The 18,150-nt window shown below is 37.7% G+C and overlaps 1 protein-coding gene across 1 annotated transcript in view; it reads right to left on the reverse strand.

Moving 5' to 3' along the window:
* Efhb (EF-hand domain family member B) overlaps positions 1 to 18,150 on the reverse strand; it is a 47,480-nt gene that overhangs the window by 4,436 nt on the left and 24,894 nt on the right. Inside the window, exons 7-10 of the mRNA XM_046467734.2 lie at positions 16,221 to 16,304; positions 15,600 to 15,667; positions 10,462 to 10,616; positions 2,581 to 2,788 (exon numbers count right to left, since the gene is read on the reverse strand). Of these exons, the coding sequence (XP_046323690.1) occupies positions 2,581 to 2,788; positions 10,462 to 10,616; positions 15,600 to 15,667; positions 16,221 to 16,304 (515 nt within the window). The remainder of the gene's footprint in view (positions 1 to 2,580; positions 2,789 to 10,461; positions 10,617 to 15,599; positions 15,668 to 16,220; positions 16,305 to 18,150) is intronic.

Raw genomic sequence — 18,150 nt, forward strand, 5'->3', positions numbered from 1 at the left:
TGGTGAGAACCCACTGTGAGCTCAGGAACTGATTATATAACTAGCCTCTACAAATCAGTGTATAAAAGAAAAGCCAGGATGAGTGTGTAATTTAGTGGTAGCCTGTATGCTTAGCATGTGCAATGCCCTGAGTTAAATCCCCAGCACCGAAGGAAAAAACAAATCTGATGTAGAACTGAAGTTGTAAGACAATATACTCTTCTACAGATTTGCTTTGGTAAGTCAATTCTCAAATTTAAGGAGTGAATTTATGAGATATCCTTTCCATAGATCTGGTTACTCCACACATACCACTAGAGGGTACTGTGGTGTTTCAATCACCAAAGGACTCAACAGGTTCAGGGACACACAAGAGTAGCAGAGGTGAGTGGTGCACCATTATCAAAGTCAGGTGGAAATGGGAAAAACAGAAAGGACACATCCCCTTAAAGTGTGCCTAATCCATGCCACCAAAGCATTCAGGTCCAGAGTTCCAGATTCTCTAACCTGTTCCTCCACCTAACAAAAAGCAGAAATCTGGACAGTGTGAAATTTGTTCCTCAGAACACTGCCTTAGGGTACCCACCCCTTTCCTCGAAAAGTCAGCTGTAAGACAGAATTTAACATACGAAAATTTCTGGCAAAACATTTCTGGGATCCTTCTGGGCCTACTGGCCCCTAACTTGCAGGTTCCCCCCTAAAATTTTAGAAGATAAAATCCTCAAGAACATCATTGACAATAGCTAATGAAGTTGGAATCCAAAAACAGGAACAACTTGAAGAACCATCTGGTTTGAGAATAGGCTTTTGCTCTCCCCCACTACTTCCTGAGTTGTGCCAAGAAGGAAGAAAAATGTCACCCACCTCTTTATTTCTGAGAGGATTGGGGTAGAGTTGTTTTCTACAAAATAAAAACTTAATTGGGTAAAGAAGATTCTGCTGCTTTCTGAATAGATAGAAAAAAAGGCTGCACCAGACACACTGCGTAAGGGCTCACTCATGTCCTCAGTAGAAACCAAAATTTGGTTTTGGCCTTGCAGAAAGGTATGGTCCAGGAATAAAGGTGGAGCAGGGTGTGGCTCAGAACCTTAGTTCTTTTTGTTTCTTGTCCCCAAATGCTGGCATAGTCACTTTTTAGAGAACAGACAGACATTCCAAGGGGAAATAAAATTGTAAACAACCTTTTTAAAAAGTTAATCCTCTCTACTAATAATCAAGTTACAAAAATTAAGGCAAATGAGGTATCATTATATATACCAACTAAATTATAATAATGTTTGAAGGTTGGAGTAAAACCTTCTCACAGCCTTGGCTGATAAAATTGCAAATTGGTAGAATCATTTAAAAAAGCAGAATGAAAATAAAAATAAGTTACTTCTGGGACAGACAATAATAACATTCATAAGAAATTAGATATAATTAGAAACAGAAAGCTTTTCCAGAGATGATAATCATAGCATTACCCATATTGCTTTTAAAATATCTGGAAACAACTTAAATTAGAGTGAAGAAATGGTTTAGTAAATCATAACACATAAGCATGAGGGAACTGAAAATGGAGCTTGCAGAAACCATAAAAGTATCTCTTCATTCCACAGAAATTTAAAAGCTAAATTTTAAAAAGCCAAATAAAAATGGTATGTTCATTGTTATTACAGAAATGTTTAAAATATATATGCACACATTTGCATATCTATGTATATGGTTAGTGATATAAGAAGATAACATGTAGACTTGAAAATATCTGAATCAAAAAGTAATAATTATGGTGGGTTTTTTTTTCCTTTTTGTGTAGAATTTTAAAAATTAATCTTCTTATGTAAAATTCTATATCACTACTGAGTTTTCCTGGGTAAGGAGAGCTAATTACTCTTAAGAAAATGGTTTTCAAACAGCTTTGTGAGGAACTATCAAATTTTGAGTTCCTACAAAGCTTTTTTTTTTTTTTTTGCTTTTAATTTTTCTTGATGAATAATACCTGGTTCCAAACTCAAAGCATACAAAAACATACATTTTTAAAAAGTTTGTCTCAGTTGATAGCACAATTTCAGCAACTGGAGATTCTGAGGCAGGAAAATTGCAACTCAGAGGACGGCCTCAGCAATTAGTGAGACCCTATCTCAAAATAAAAGTTTTATATATATATATATATATATATATATATATATATATATATATATATATATATATATATATATATAGTTCAATGGTAAAACACCCTGGGTTCAAGTCCTCATACAAAAAAAAAAAAGTATGGGGGATGGAGACTCAAGTTAGATATATGGCTCAGCAGTAGAACACTGCTATAAAATGCACTGAAGTCCAGGTTCAAAGCTCAGCATCACATAAAAAAATAAAGGGAGTCTCATAGTTATCTTGTCCATCAGCCACCCAGTTCCTTCTTCCTGGAAATAATACACATTTTCAAATTCTTTACTATCCTTCCATAGACATTCTATGTGTAAACAAGCAAATAAATAAAAATATGTGTGTACTTTTTTCCCTTTTATATAATATTCAAGTCGGTAAGGTCTGAGCACCTAAAAAATGAAAATGTAAAATTCCAGTTAAAAATTCAGCGAATCTTCACAACTTAAATACCTTTAATGATGACCCTCTCTTCATAATCTTTGAGAACCATTGTGTCTTTCCAGTTAAGAAAATTTGCAAATTCTAGGAAGTTAATCAGGCCATCATTATCCACATCACAGTAGTCAAACAGTTGGTCCAGGAGATTCTCATCTAAATGCAAGTTGGCCTGGTTACAAGCTTCCTGAAGCTCTGCTTTATCTATCATCCCATCTCTCTTCTGTTAGACAAAAAGAAAAAAATAATAATAACAAGATGAGCACTGTCTTCAAGAGCACAATGAGCAATATCCATTATTGTTTTAGTCAGCTTTTTCACAGCTGGGACCAAAAGACCTGATAAGAACAATTAGGGGAGGAAAAGTTTATTTTGGGGCTCAAAAGTTTATTTGGCTCTCAGAAATCTCAATCCATAGATGGCTGACTCTGTTGCTCTGGGCCTAAAGTGAAGCAGAACATTATGGTGGAGGAGCGTTGGGGGGAAAGTGGCTCAGGGCATGGCCACCAGGAAGTAGAAAGACAGAAGTCCCCTCAACACACACAAAATCTACCCTAAGGGCACACCCCCATCAACCCACGTCCTCCAGCCATACCCTACCTGCCTACAGTTCCCCACTTAATCCGTATCAGAGAATTAATGAGCTGATTACATTAAGGCTCTCATAACCCCATCATTTCACCTCCAAACTTTCTCTCATTGTCTCACACATGAGCTTTGGGGGGATACTTGTAACTAAACAATAGCAATTATTTAGCTTAATAAAAAATAAATAGCTCTATCCCATAAATTCAAGACTGTCTTAACTTTAACATAAGAGGTGGTAAATATTAAGTAAAATTGATCCTCATTGAGACAATGTCATATACACATACAGTAACTTCAATCCTTGGTTGGAACAAGCAGGGTATGGCTCAGAACCTTAGTTTGTTGTTGTTGTTGTTGTTGTTTTGTTTTTTGGGGTTTTTTGGTTTTTTCCGTTTGTTTGATTTTTAGGTGCTGGGGATTGAAGCCAGAGCCTCCCAAGTGCTCAGCGTATGTTCTTTCACTAAGCTATATACACTCCCAGTCCCCATTCTATTTTAATCATGTTCTTTAAATCATGCTGTTTACACTAGGACTGAGCTGGAATAACCATGATATATGTTTGACATTTCATTTAACCAATGTTGTGTACAACACCTAGACAATTTTCCTTGCTTACAAGGTTTTTAACACCTTCCATGTTTCAATTGGGCAATAAATAGTCCTTCATTGTATTGCTTATTAATGAGAAATTGAAAAGGTAGTTGCAAGACAAAGAACAGGGAGACGGATTCAAAGACCTGGTTTTCTTGGCTAAAACTCTAATGGGCAAGAGGAGATGCTACCCATCCATCAAGTCAGCCCCTATTGTAACAATGACCATTAAATTTCATTCTGGCAGGGAAAGGGGAGGAATGTCTCCTTTCAGATAAGAGTTAAAGACAAAAGTACCTGCATAAGTTTGAAGGGAGGGGGCTTTATGAGGGCTCTGAGCAAAAATTTTGGATGATTTCTTGGGAGAAGAAGCAGAGAATACAATGCCTGTTAAGGAAGAATGACAACAGCCAGGGCATCTTACCACTTGGCCCCTCCTGCAGTCTATCAAGCCGATCTTAAAGCCATTCAGAGATGATGGTAAAGATCTGAGCTCTTCATTTTTGTGGTGTGTGTGTGTGTGTGTGTGTGTTTGGCAGTGGATTTTGGCTGCTATAATAGAGTTTTGGCTCCTTCAGAGAGATTTCCCTGAAAGGGAAAAACTCCCAAGGGAAATCATGAATGAATCACTGAGTAGTAGTATTCAGGTTCAAACTGCCAGGCTTGGCTTTACCATGCTGATGGAGGTGATCCCCTGAAGAAAAAGAAATGACTCAATGAGACAGACCCAATAAATTCCAGATAATTATTGCAATCAGACCTGCAGCCCTGGGAAAGATCCCTAAGTTTTATATTGAAACAAAATGTGAACTTAAAACATATTATCTTGACAATGGAGTTATAAATGCCCTAGATTAATGTAGACTACTTTATAAAAATTTCTACTGCAAGTCCAAGTTAACCAAAAATATAAACCCCATATCTGTGGCTGAAAAGTAATGGGGGAGGGAGTGCTGTTGAATCAAGAAGTCCACAAAAATAAAATAGATGCGCTAATAATTATAGCTTTGCTGACTAATACAGGAATTTGTCTAGACTGAAAAAAAAATGTTGGTTTGTTTCATTGAGCTGTGTACAACCACAATACCACTCAAAACTCAAGATAAATACTTCTTATTTCCTAGTTCAGAGACAGTCTATCTCTGTGCAGCCTTGATCCCCTCCTTTCCTGTACCCTAACTGCAGCTCCTTTATGGAGAAAAGTGACTAGGGGAATGGGACCAAGGTCTTCCGGTCACCAAGAGAGGTCAAAGGCCACATCTGACCAAGTATGCTGTAGAACTTCAAAGTTGGGAAGGGGTAGTGAGGACTCAAATTTTTATGCCTTTGAATACAGGCACCAAAGTCTGTATTCAATTCAATACTTTGTTCCAGGGTGGGGAGAAAGTGATATTGGATTTAGCTAGTAGAATTGGACAGAGTTCACAGAGAAGAACAAAAGCCAACTACAGGGCTGAGGGTGTAGTTCAGTGATAGAGTGCTCGCCCTGATTTCAATCCCCAGCGCACACACTCACAAATTAAGCCAACAGTGAATTATTATTGATGAATATGTAATTGGTATTGATGTTCTCCATGCCTGGATTGTGATGTCTCATAAGTGCCAGAGATTGCCCTGATTAAGAAAAGTTGCATGTAGAAAACTGCAGTACATTTAGAGCCCCATAACTCTACGGACCCTTTAAGCTATAAGTCTCTGTTACAGGTCATTTTGCCAATTAGAAGCTCTGGAAAGGAAAGACAATCTTCACTTAGAGGTGCACCTCAAGGTTTAAGACACACTATCTCCTGCTACTTTTTGAAAAGCAGCTAAGCCTATTACTGGGCTCTTGTTGGAACTGACACTAGACCCCTGGCAGCCTTGTGAGTCTCCAGCCTGGTAATCATTTTGAAGTGGGTCAACTTGGACTCAATGACGTACAAAGTGGAAAGGATCCAACAAGCCTCATTTGTCAGGTGGAAGTGACATGTTCCAGAATGATATAGGAGCTGGGAATGGAACTCGGTGGTACAGCATTTGCCTGAAGCATGTTGAGACCCTTGATTCAATCCCCTGCCCAGCAAAAAAAAAAAAAAAAAAAAAAATGCAGACATCCTTGCCCCAATAAGACATGAGCTTTATATGAAAAAGGATAGCAATCTTTAGGAAATTTTTTATTTGCCATTTTGCCACTAAAGAAAAGCCACTGGTTCAAAAGGGCCTTGAGCTGGACATAGTGGCACATGACTATAATCCCAGCAGCTCCGGAGACTGAGGCAGGAGGATCACAAATTCAAAGACAACCTCAGCAAAAGCAAGGTGCTAAGCAACTTAGCGAGAGCCTGTCTCTAAATAAAATACAAAATAGGGTGGGGATATGGCTCAGTAATTGAGTGTCCCTGAGTTCAATCCCTGGTCTCCCCCCAAAAAAATGGGGGGAATGGAAGGACTTGAATTCACAGAGGCTCCTCTGAATGTCTGAGCTTCACTGATTATTTGCTTAAGCTGAAACTTGGTGACCTTCACTGGGCTTCTGTGGTTTTCAAAACCAAAGTTAACATACAAAGGACCAAAAGTAGATGTAGGCACAACTCAGCAGGAAGATCTAAAAGCCGTTCTCATAGCTTGGGCCATAATAAAATATGTTACATTATTACTGAGTTGGGCCATTGCCAGAGGTCCTCCTGTTTGGTTTGCTGCTTGAAAGCTACATACTCCCAGATTCAAGACACACTTCTTTTAGTTGCTAACTAACTGAACCATCTGAATAATTCAAGTTGATATTCACAATAAGAATTTATTCTCTGAGGAAATGATTGGAATTAAATTGTTGATCAAGCCTGAACCATTCAGATTGCTACCATTGCTGCCTGGACCCATAGTTGTGCCAGTCCTGACATCACACATGTTATTACAATAGAACACAAGATAAAGGAGTGTATATTTTGAATGCAGAAACTTCCACTACAAGCAAAAAAAAAAAAGACTCCTGCCCAAAAAATGCCCCATCTGTCTCATGGTCAGAGAGGACACACCACACACAGATATGGCCCCCATGCTCACAACCGACAATATTGAACTTTGACCTCCTCTCAGAATATCAGTGGTGTGTCTACCAAAGTTGACACTTTTTCAAGTTATGGTAATGCTGTTCCAGTATAATCAGCTGGCTCCAGTCACAATAGTGAGGCCATTGAAATTAATCTGAGGCTTTTTTTTTTTTTTTTTTTGCTTTCTGGACTATTTTTAATACAACAATGGTCCATCTCATAGCACAAAAGCTGTTAATCAAGGTATTCAATAAACCTTTCTTCCTCTTTACCATCCACTGCCATCTAGTATTATTGAGCATTAGAATGGCATTCTCAAAAATTATTTACCTTTTTTATCAGCTCTTGGTAACTTTTACCTTAGTAAAAAGTAGTTTAGCTGTTCCCAGAAAGGAATCATCTTATCTCAACTGCTTTCACAATAAAAGGGGTGTGGGTTATAAAGGCCTATTTTGAAAGTGCAGGGTTCTGTCATGACCATTGCTGGTCATTGTACACCTTTTTTCCCCCATTAGCAACCTCAGGCCAATCTGGTCGATCCTCCTCTTTGTAGCAACCAGGCATAAAAAGGATTCTAATGGTTGGAGACACAGTTCAGTGGTAGAGTATGCTCAGCAAGCACAAGGGTCTGGGTTAAATCCTCAGCACCACACACACACACACACACACTCACAAAAAAGATATTCTGGAGATACAAACTAAATTTCATCTCAACATTTCAGCCACCTGATACTTTGTTGGGTTAACAGAGTCCTAGTCAAAAAGAGTAATAATGCCTTGACTGAGCACACTGCTCACCCAGTCTTTCTATAGAGGCCAAAACAGGGAATGAAATGGGTGTCTGGAACTTTTCCAAAATCTCCTTATCCTTCTTATAACTGACCTTTCCAGACCAAAGGTGTAGGTGGAAATAGGGAATGAATGGAGAAATGTGAAGTTACAGTTGCTGCAATGAGATGCATGGACCTTATGGTGATGGAAGGAAAACAGCAATCGGGCCCTTAGAGAAAGAACGCCTTAGACCTGGAATGTTCAGGAGAGTGAAAGACATTATTTTAATCTTTCAGACCACCCCAGGGAGGCTTCATGTGAAGAAAAATGCTGTGGAGTAGCTCTCTCAAACTGTTAGAAGCACCATAAGTTTAACTGATAGCCAAGAATTTCTATCCACAATTTGAATGCCATTCTCCTCAATCTTACTGAGAATTCTATTGGAAACAACAGAGAATAACCTTAGTGACTGTTCCCCCCTCATGGAACACCTTTGGAGATCTTTCTCAACCCCATTTTCTTTCATTGCATGGAGTGACTGAATACCATCATTCCACAGGGTGAATCAATGTCATCAACTAGCAAATACCATTGGCTGGTGGCACAGACAAGTAGGAAGTTGAATGGACTGTCTACAAGCAGCCCCTCCAGAAACAAGAACTGGATGCAATTATTGAATTTAGCTGAGAACCCTAAGGCCTACTAGTGAAATTTATTTTAGGAGATTATTTTAGTTTTAAGTTAATGATGTTTACATATTGGCAAAGAATGTATTCCTTAAGTAAGCACAAATTACTGAGTTCTACACATGCTTAATTAGACAATTAATTGAAAGAGAAAAATCGTCAACTGATTTCCATCATGAATTACATTGTCTGTAATAGCCAAGAGCCAATATCCCTGCTTGTAATTTTGAATTTATCATAATGCTTGGCGCTGATTCTACTCTAGTGGTGTGCTCTATTTGTTTAACAACTGGCTGCTTGGAGGCTGTGGTGAAAAGAAGCCTTGATTTGTAGCAGTTGCTGCTGTCCGTGGTATAAATACTTTCATCAGGGCTAATTTCTAACTACCATTGGGATGTCACAGGCTTGCAAACTTCCTGAAAATTTAACAATATGCTCTCTCAAAGCCAGCTCTAGCATTCCACTGGTACTCTAATTTATGATTAACTCCTCGAGATGTGAAGTTCCCTAAGTGGAAAGTCTATACATTATCCAGAATAAAGCTTGATGTATTATGGGTGTTCAATAAATAATAGAATTAATTTTATACGCCAAGAAGATTCACTTAGGAAATCATAGTTTATTTGCACTGTTCTACTTTTTTTTCCTACTAAATTAAATCTGGGCATCCAACAATATCAGATTCAAATAATCAAAAATTATCCTACAGCTGTACCAGAACCACAGCTTATTACTCTCTCAGTAAAAAGCTCCTTAAGGACACTGAGCACTACATTGTGCATATTAAAAGTTAACTGTTTAAAAGGTATACCAGCATTAAATAATTCTCAGTAATTTCCTCCCTGCTTAATTTAATTTTATCACAAGGAATATGCCTGGTGGTTTACTCAGATAATCAACAGCTATTAAGAAGATCGTATTTCCTATAATTGCATTGAAAATGAAAAATTTTTAAAAGCAAAGTACTAGGTGTGAATGCAAGTTCTGTTATTCATGTCACTACTAGGTAAATTTCCTCTACCATGATATTTATGAGATATCTACATTTGAGTGAAAAAGAGCTGGGCCACAACTTGGTATTGGAATACATGCGGGAGCCCTAGGCTTAATCTCCAGCACCACAGAAAGGGGGAAAAGTTATAACAGATTAGAAGTTAAAAGGTGCTTATTTTAGCTTACTTTTTTAAAAATTTTTGACATTATCTATAAATAGTAATTGGTTTCTATCAAAAGCTAAACAGTTGTATACTTGTGCTTTCTTTGAACACAGTTTTGTAGTAGTATTTTGGAAATGTAGGTGAGTACTTGTTTGTAGGTGTTTATTCTTACATGATTAGTACAATTTGGGGGGAAAAGGACAGTGCTGGGAATCAAAAACAAGGCCTCTGCTGAGCACAACAACACACACCTGTAATCCCAGCTACTGGGGAGGCTGAGGCAGAAGGATCACATGTTTAAGTCCAGCATGGGCAACTTAGTGAGACCCTGTCTCACAATAAAAAATAAAAGGACTGAGGGTGTAGCTCAGTTGTAGAGCACTCCTGGATCCAAAATAAATAAATTAAATTAAATAAATAAAATGGAAAGCACACCCTGCTCCTCTAGGGAAAGACATTCTAAGCATGAGTTGGACCTAGATGAAGGCACAATGTGAACATGTTCAGATTAAGGTGTAGACTGTCAGATCTTCCCCAGGAATCCGGAGCTGTACCCTCCTCCTTGATCCTAACACACTGCAGTTTAGTTATGTACCAAAAAAATGGATATCAAACTTGAATGTGCAACAGAATCACCTGGAATGTTTCTTAACATTGCTGAGCTCCATCCCAGAGTTCCTAATTCAGTTGATCTGGGGTAGGCCTTGGAATGCACATTTCCAACAAGTTCCCAAGAATGCTGATAGTGGTAAAGAACCTCATTTTAACCACCAAATAATTACACCAGGGATCAGCAACATTTTTTTGTAAAAGCCAAGTAATAAATATTAATCTCTGTTGTTAAAAGCCAAGTAATAAATATTAATCTCTGTTGTTAGTATTCAATTCTGCATATGTAAGACAAAATAAGTCACTGATGATACTTACAATAACACAGACACAGCTGTGTTTCAAATAAACTTTCTTTACAAAAACAAGGGGTGCAATTGGCGTAGTGTGCTGACCCCCATCTACACAAACCCTCTGGGATTTGTCAGCCCATGCGTGTACCAAAAGCTCTGCTCTACTACTAGCCTTGTCATAGTGCCTGAAGGCTTCCAGCAAACTGTCAAAGTTTTGGTAATTAAATTTCTTCAAGCGATGTCGAACTGCAGCAATCAGGGCTCGCACTCTGTCCTTCCCTCGAAGATATTCGCTCGGAGATCTATTATGGATCAGATCACCAACTCCTATTGAAGAAAAAAAAAAGTCTTTTATGTGAATTTAAAGCCTATGAATATTATTTTCATATTTAAACAGAGAGAGATCTAGCAACCTCTGTGAATGAAAAACTCATGTTCAACACTGATGCTATGAAATGCAGCATGCCAGAAAATCCTTGTATGAAAAAAAGCACATAAAGTAATTGATAAATATTTCTGTTGTATGTCACTTCTCTCTTCAAGAAAAAAAGTCAAAAAACATGAAGTTTGTGGGGGCATCATCAGCCCCATTCAGCTATCAAGTCCTTTACTAAAATATTTGAAGCCCTTGCTTGACTACCTCTGAGGCAACATTTGTCTACAATGTCGAAGATCTGAAAACTGTGATTGATTTTAAGTAGGAGCCATTCAGTGTATCTGGGTTTGGACCCTTAGGAAAATTAAACTCAAATTCCCTATTGCCAGCCAAATGCAGTGGTGCATGCCTATGATCCCAGCTACTGAAGAGGCTGAGGCAGAAGAATCACAAGTTCAAGGCAAGCCTGGGCAACTTAGTGAGTCCCTGCCTCAAAAAAAAAAAAATTTAAATGACTAGAGATATACTTTATCAGTATAGCATTTGCCTACTATGCACAAGGGCCTGGGTTAAGTCTTCAGTGAGAGAGAGAGAGAGAGAGAGAGAGAGAATATCACTATTCCCGCCTAGTTTCCAGGTGATCTATGGTCTGCATACCATGTTCTCATTTCTCAGTTCTGCTTCCCCCTGTACCACTAGTGTCACTAGAGGCCTGTCCCCACCCATTGTTCGAGAGAGACGTAGAAAGACTTTGACAGTCAGGGCAAGATGGCAAGTGAGGAGATTGGGGGCAGGGCCAAAACAAAGGATCGTGAGACAGTCTCCTGAAGAGGTCAACTTCCTGCTTGAGGAAAGTCCTCATGGACACAAGCAGGGGACTCAATCAGACAGAAACTTCTGTGCTCATGCTCCTAAGCAGGGGACCCAATAGAAAAACTAAAACAGACGCTTGGACAGAGGGGGCACCAATCTATAATAGTGGGGAGAGTGTGGACAGAAGAGGAGATAAGGAAAGGAGGAAATCCCAGAGACCATAAAAAGAACAGGCCCAAAGTCCTTCACTGGATACCCAGCTTTGGAGCCCCTTCTCTCTGGAGAAGTCTATCTCTGTTGCTTTTGCAATAAACCTCCTTCTTGCTTACTATCTCTGTCCAGTTCTTCAATTCTTTGCTGAACAAAGACAGTGAACCTAGCACCCCTAGATGTAACAGCTCCATTATCTAAAAATCCTGACCCACAACATCAACTAGAGTTGACCTTGGTAAGTGTCACCAGAAAAGAATTTCTGCCTGGCCTACACCTTTCTCCGATTCCTGCCAAGACAGTTTTTTTGAAGCAAGGTCATGCTGGCAGTTGATTGTGATGCCCTGAGTGAATTAATTAAAATTACAACATTCGTTGCAGTTATGAGTAATTAATATCTACACCTACTCCATGTAAGTCATAATGCTAGGCTCTGTCAGGGTCACTTTTAATAGGTACTCATAGCACCTGTAAATTACTTATTTATTATCAAATTGGGAATTAATTATGCACATTCTGGTAAAAGTCTTCTCTAAAAGACTTTTCCCCCTCTGGAAAGGCCCTGAGTGTAGGTAAAAAATCCCACAACTAATGCTGGTTCCAGGAAGGGCAAGTGCCTCAGACCAAGGACATCTGACACAGGTCAGCTACCATCAGATCATCCTAAAGTGGAGGGAAAACACACACACACACAAGAAATGCTCTTGGAATGAAATTCAAGACTTCTAGGAAAACCAGGTGCAGTGGCACACACTTATAGCCCCAGCTACTCAGGCGACTGAGGCAGGAGAATCCCTTGAGCTCAAAAGTTTGAGATCAGCCTGGGCAACACAGCATCTCAAAAAACAAACAAAAAATAAATAAGGAGGAGGAAGAAGAGAAGGGATAGAAGAAGCAGAAAGAAAAGAGAACAAACTAACTTTTGAAACTTATTGATTTTTCAGGTAGTCTGACCTTTCTCTCCTTCACACCCCTTCCTCAGATATAAACCCTTTCAGTGGCTACTTTGTGGGTTGAAAAGTTTCCTTCTATAAAATGGCTCCAAGTTGAGTATTTTTTATCTTCAGAAGCCTTTGCCTCCATTACCACCCAAGGATAATAATTTAAGTAGTTATTTTCAACTCCAGTTGTTTCCCCACCACACTCACTAGATTTAACTGCCTGGTGGGTAAGACCTATATGATTACCTTCTTTTGGTCTGGTCCTGAAATAGCATTTATGAAGCTGACATCAAATCATTTCCAAAGAACTGAAACCAGAAGTACAAGACCTGACCCTAAGAGAGAGACCCATGACCTATCTACCACACCATGTGGTCAGAAAAGCTAAACCGGCTCCTTTACTACTTGGCCCACAACCAATTCCCATGATGCACCACTGCTCACCTGCCTTGGTTCTCCTTCAGCTTGTCTCTGCCCTGGTACGTTCTGGGAGCCAGGGAGACCTTGCATATTTCCTAAAGTCATCGTTCTTTGTTATTGTTGTTTTGTTTCTTTTCTTTTTCCAATGCAAGGCAAGCACTCTACCACTGAACTACATCCCCAGCCCTTTTTATTTATTTGTTTTATTTTATGACAGGGTCTTGCTAAATTGCCCAGGGTGGCCTCAAACTTCAATCCTCCTGCCTCAACCTCCCAAGTACCAGACATTACAGGAGTACACCACCATGCTGGGTTCGTAGAGTCATCCTAATATAAACAGTAACTCCAATAACATGAAGAATAACTTCACCCTAGGGACTGAAGCATTCTTTGTTAAAATAAGATTGACTTTATTTTCCTCAGTAAAGATAAAGGGTAAAGCCAGTCCCAATATGTCCCTGGTAGCAGGCAAACCCTGGAGCTTGCCACAGAAGAGATGTTACTAGTTAACACCAATAATAGTTACAAAAGGCCAGAGCTAGAGTAGAGTTATCTGTATCCATTTGTGAGTTAAAAAAAAAAAATTCAGAAGGATTTTTTGCACTCTTTCAAAGTAATACAATACAACACCATGGCTGGTATTTATACTTACACATTTTTAAATTATTAATTTTTCATTTTAAAAGATTTTATCATTAAATGTGTAATAATAGCATTAATCAATCAAGAAATTTGTTGGACTGTGAGTGTAGCTCAGTGGTAGAGCATTTGTCTCGCATATGTGAGACAAATAAGTGAGGTCTGGGTTCAATACCCCCGACCACCAAATTAAAAAAAAAAAATTGTTGGTGTAAAAAAATGGTAAACTGTGTGCTGAATACATCAATTCATGCTACAAATATTGGTCAAAGATGTACCCATGTCTGGACCCTATGGTTCTAACAGATAGTAAGACCAACCACCCAGCAACATGAAACTTGCCCTCAAATAGGCAGAATTTACCATGATTAAATTTACTTGTTTTTAGGCTAATTGATGGATTTCTCAATTTTCCCTTACGCACTCCAAAAGACGTTAAGAATCTCTGAGATGGACAGTCTTATGGTTTAGATCTGAAATGTCCCCCAAATGCCAGGTGAAGTCTGCCTTGACAGCCTATGGCACTGTTGTAAGTGGTAGAACCCTTAGGAGGTAGAGCCTAATGGAAAGTTAGCTCATTGGGGACATACCTTTGAAGGGAATATTGGGACCCTTACTCCTTACTCTCTTTTTTTCTTCCTGGTCACCATGAGCTGAATAGATCTCCTTCTGTCATGTGCTCCCCTCTCTGATGTTCTGCCCCACATTAGGCCCAGAGTGACAGGAAAAAGTGACTATAGACTGAAATCTCTGAAACAATGAGCCAAAATTAAACCTTTCCTCCTGTTAAGTTGATTTATCCCAGGTATTCCACCACAGCAACAGAAAGCTAACACAGATAGGCATCCATTAAACATATAAGAATTCATCTAAAAAAAGAACCAAAATACAATTTCTTAATGTGATGATTAATGATGCTCCAAAATACTGTTTTAAATAAACTCAATAATTACTTGTTTTAATTCTCAGTGAGCAAACCTTCGCTAAAATATTTTCAATAGCAGTTTTTAAATTTAAGCATATAACTGGTCGTGGTGAGGCACACCTGTAAACCCAGCTACACTGGAGACTGAGGCAGCAGGATCACATGTTCAAGGTCAGCCTAGGAAACTTAGCAAGATCCTGTCTCAAAACAAAATTTTAAAAAGGCCTGGGAATGCCAGGCATAGTTGCACAAACCAGTAATCCCATCAACTGGGGAGGCTGAGGCAGGAGAATCACAAGTTCAAGGCCAGCATCAGCAACATAATGAGGTCCTAAGCAACTTAGTGAGAACCTGTCTCAAAATTTAAAACATAAAAAGGCTGGGGATATGGCTCATGTGTAAAGTGTCCCCGGGTTCAATTCCTGATACTAAAAACAAAAACAAAAGGAATAAAAAACTACAGGGGGCTGGGGTTGTGGCTCAGTGCAGAGCACTCACCTAGCATGTGTGAGGCACTGGGTTCGGGCCTTAGCACCGCATACAAAAATAAATAAAATAAAGGCAAGATGTTCATCTACAACTACCAAAAAAAAAAAAAGTTTTTTTCAAAGCCTTAACTACACCTCTGGTATTTGTTTCAAAGGCTTTAAACTGTTCCTATTTCAAAGAGTATGAACATTTTTTTTCTTTATTACATATTTTTTTTCTCTAATTTTAATGCAAAATTTTAAGCCTTTACAAGTAGAAGCTTTTTTTGTTTGTTTTATTTTTTTGAGATGGGGTCTTGGTATGTTCCCAGGGCTGGACTTGAACTCTTCATCCTTCCTCTTTAGCTTCCCAAATAGCTGGGATTACTGGTGTGCAACACCTCACCTGGCTCTAAAACTAGAAGCTTTTAGAAGACATTAAGCTTTGCTGAATAACTTTATGGGGATTTTGAGATGTTTGTTTCATTTTTTTGTTAAAGAGAAAGTTTGTATATTTACCATATTCCTCAGGATGGAGACAAGCTCCAAATGTGTAGCCTGGGGGAACGTTCATTGTTTCTGCAATGCTACCAAAGAAAACACATCCTTTAGTTCAAGTACCCACCATACAGCACGCCCGGAATTTTGAATATGTTTATCATATGGTCATAGTAGCCTATATTTTCTCTTCTAGGTAAACTGTGAAGATAAAACAAAAGTTCTCCAAAAGATCTATTTTTTTAACATCCATTTGCATTAACAATGACTGAAGGCTTTCACTGCCTTTGACTAGCACAAACTTAAAACACACACACACACACACATTCAAAGCAAAATTATTCATATATATATATATATACAGAGAGAGAGAGAAAGAGAGAGAGAGAGAGAGAAGACAGACAAGAATACAAACACAATGTTAAATTCCTGATATCACATATCACAGAAATGAAGCTTTATGAAAAATTATCCTTCCTTCCACATTGGAGAAACACTAACATTTCCCTTGATAAACAACAAGATAATGATTTTCTTATTTAATAGACAGAATCTAATGGAACACAAGCCAGCATTTTCCAAAAAGTTCTTTTCAAATTCGAGGCAGAGACACTAATGATATAAAGTTAACTGTTAACTTACGGATCTAACACTTTTCCAAGTTTATGTTGAAACTTTTCTTTGAAATCATCCACTCTCTTGGATACAACCTTAGCTCCTCTTTTCCTACAAAATTGGAAAATTGTCAGATATTTTGTCAAATATTGTCAGATATTTCAGGTAATAGAAATTACCTAAGGATTCTAGGCTGCCAAATACATATGTAGTAAGGAATTCCATGTACCAATGAACAGATTTAGTTTCAAAAGAAATTCTATCCTAAAAAGAAGCTTTAAGTATTCACTTTTCTATCACTAAGTTACACTGTATTTTAAAAATACATTTTGATTAAAAATGAACATCTTTTTTTCTTTTTTTTTCCTTTTTTTTTTTTTTTTTTTTTTTGTGGTGCTGGGGATTGAACCAGGGTCTTGTGCATGTGAGGCAAGCACTCTACCAACTGAGCTATATCCCCAACCCTTGATTAAAAATGAAACAAGCAAAATTAAAAATACTTTCAACAAATTACAACAAAGTTTTAATTATTTCTAAGTGTAATTTCTAAATTTCCAAAAGAAAATTAATTATCAAATAAATATAAGCAGCAGATAACTCATCTAGTAAGTAAACAGAGCAAAATTATAATCCTCTTGTAATAAAATAAATGTGAAATAAAAAAATAACAAATGACCTTTTTTAACCTAGTAAAAAAAGAGGGAGAGAATATTGAACAAATATACAATCTGGAGCTGGGGCTGGGGTTAGAGCTTTCACCTAGCACATGTGAGCGCTAGGTTTGATCCTCAGCACCACATAAAAATAAATAAATAAATAAAAGGTATTGTGTCCACCTATGACCAAAAAATTTTAAAGAAAGAATACACTCTGCATGAATTTTAAGCTCTGATTATGAACCATACACAGCAATATAAAATTGTTTTATGTTAAATGAAAAATCAGAATATAAAACAACATTACATTCTGGTGAAAACTATGCAAAAATCTATGTAAAAAGCCACACTAGAAAGAAATACACACATTAAAATAATAATAGTTGAATTAAAGTGACAGGATTATGGGTGATTTTATTTTGCCATTCTCTGTAATATAATTTTGTTACTTTCACTGTTGTGATTAAATGAATAAAATTTCTTTTGAAAACTAGAATTACAATGCTACTATTTAATGACATTAAAATTAATAAATTCTCTATTGTTGTGCTAAGACTAAAAACAATGAATGTTAAGTTCTTAAACTCCATTTGCTTTTAAAAATATTTTCTATACTATTGAAATTCCAAGCTGAATAAATTTCTGGAGAAGAGTGACACTCTGTGGAGAAACAAAAGAAGAAATGGAAAGTAATTCATCTCATTTCTTCATTTCTTTCCCATTTGTTGGAGGGAAAAAGCACATGAGTAAAGTCTGAACAAATCAATGACAGTTTAAGGGCCATAATTTGAACAAATAGATTGGACAATCTAAAAATCAGTTCCAAGGGGCTTAATTAGGAACATGCAGAATAAGAATAAGAATTGTGAGGCACAAAGCCTACTCTTTCTAGGCTAAAGGTGACTGGATTATGCTCCTGGGAGAATCAGGAAGTGTCTGTGAGTAGCCAGGCATGTCAGAATATCAAGAACTACAAAATCACTGCCCAACCTCACAGTATTCACTAATGAATTCAGAAAAAGTTTTTTGTGCACTGCCGGTGAACTTACACACACACACACACACACACCCCTACCATCTGATGATCAAACAGAGGTCATAAAAAGAATATAGAGATCATTTTACAGTGTAAATATACCCCTTAGAAGTTGAGAGTAAACCCATTTCACACTAAAATAGTGCATTTAAAATTAGATGCCTTAAAATGTAAACAAGTATGTTTGACTTCAAGTTTATAACCTAAATCACACTGAAGAATGAAGTAGTGAGCTTTTCTTGAAATCTGACAAGGCAAAGGAATT

Source organism: Marmota monax, unplaced genomic scaffold (assembly GCF_021218885.2).
Source record: "Marmota monax isolate L192 unplaced genomic scaffold, Marmota_monax_Labrador192_F-V1.1 WCK01_AAM20220418_F8-fsc00152, whole genome shotgun sequence".
Classification (NCBI taxonomy): Eukaryota; Metazoa; Chordata; class Mammalia; order Rodentia; family Sciuridae; genus Marmota; species Marmota monax.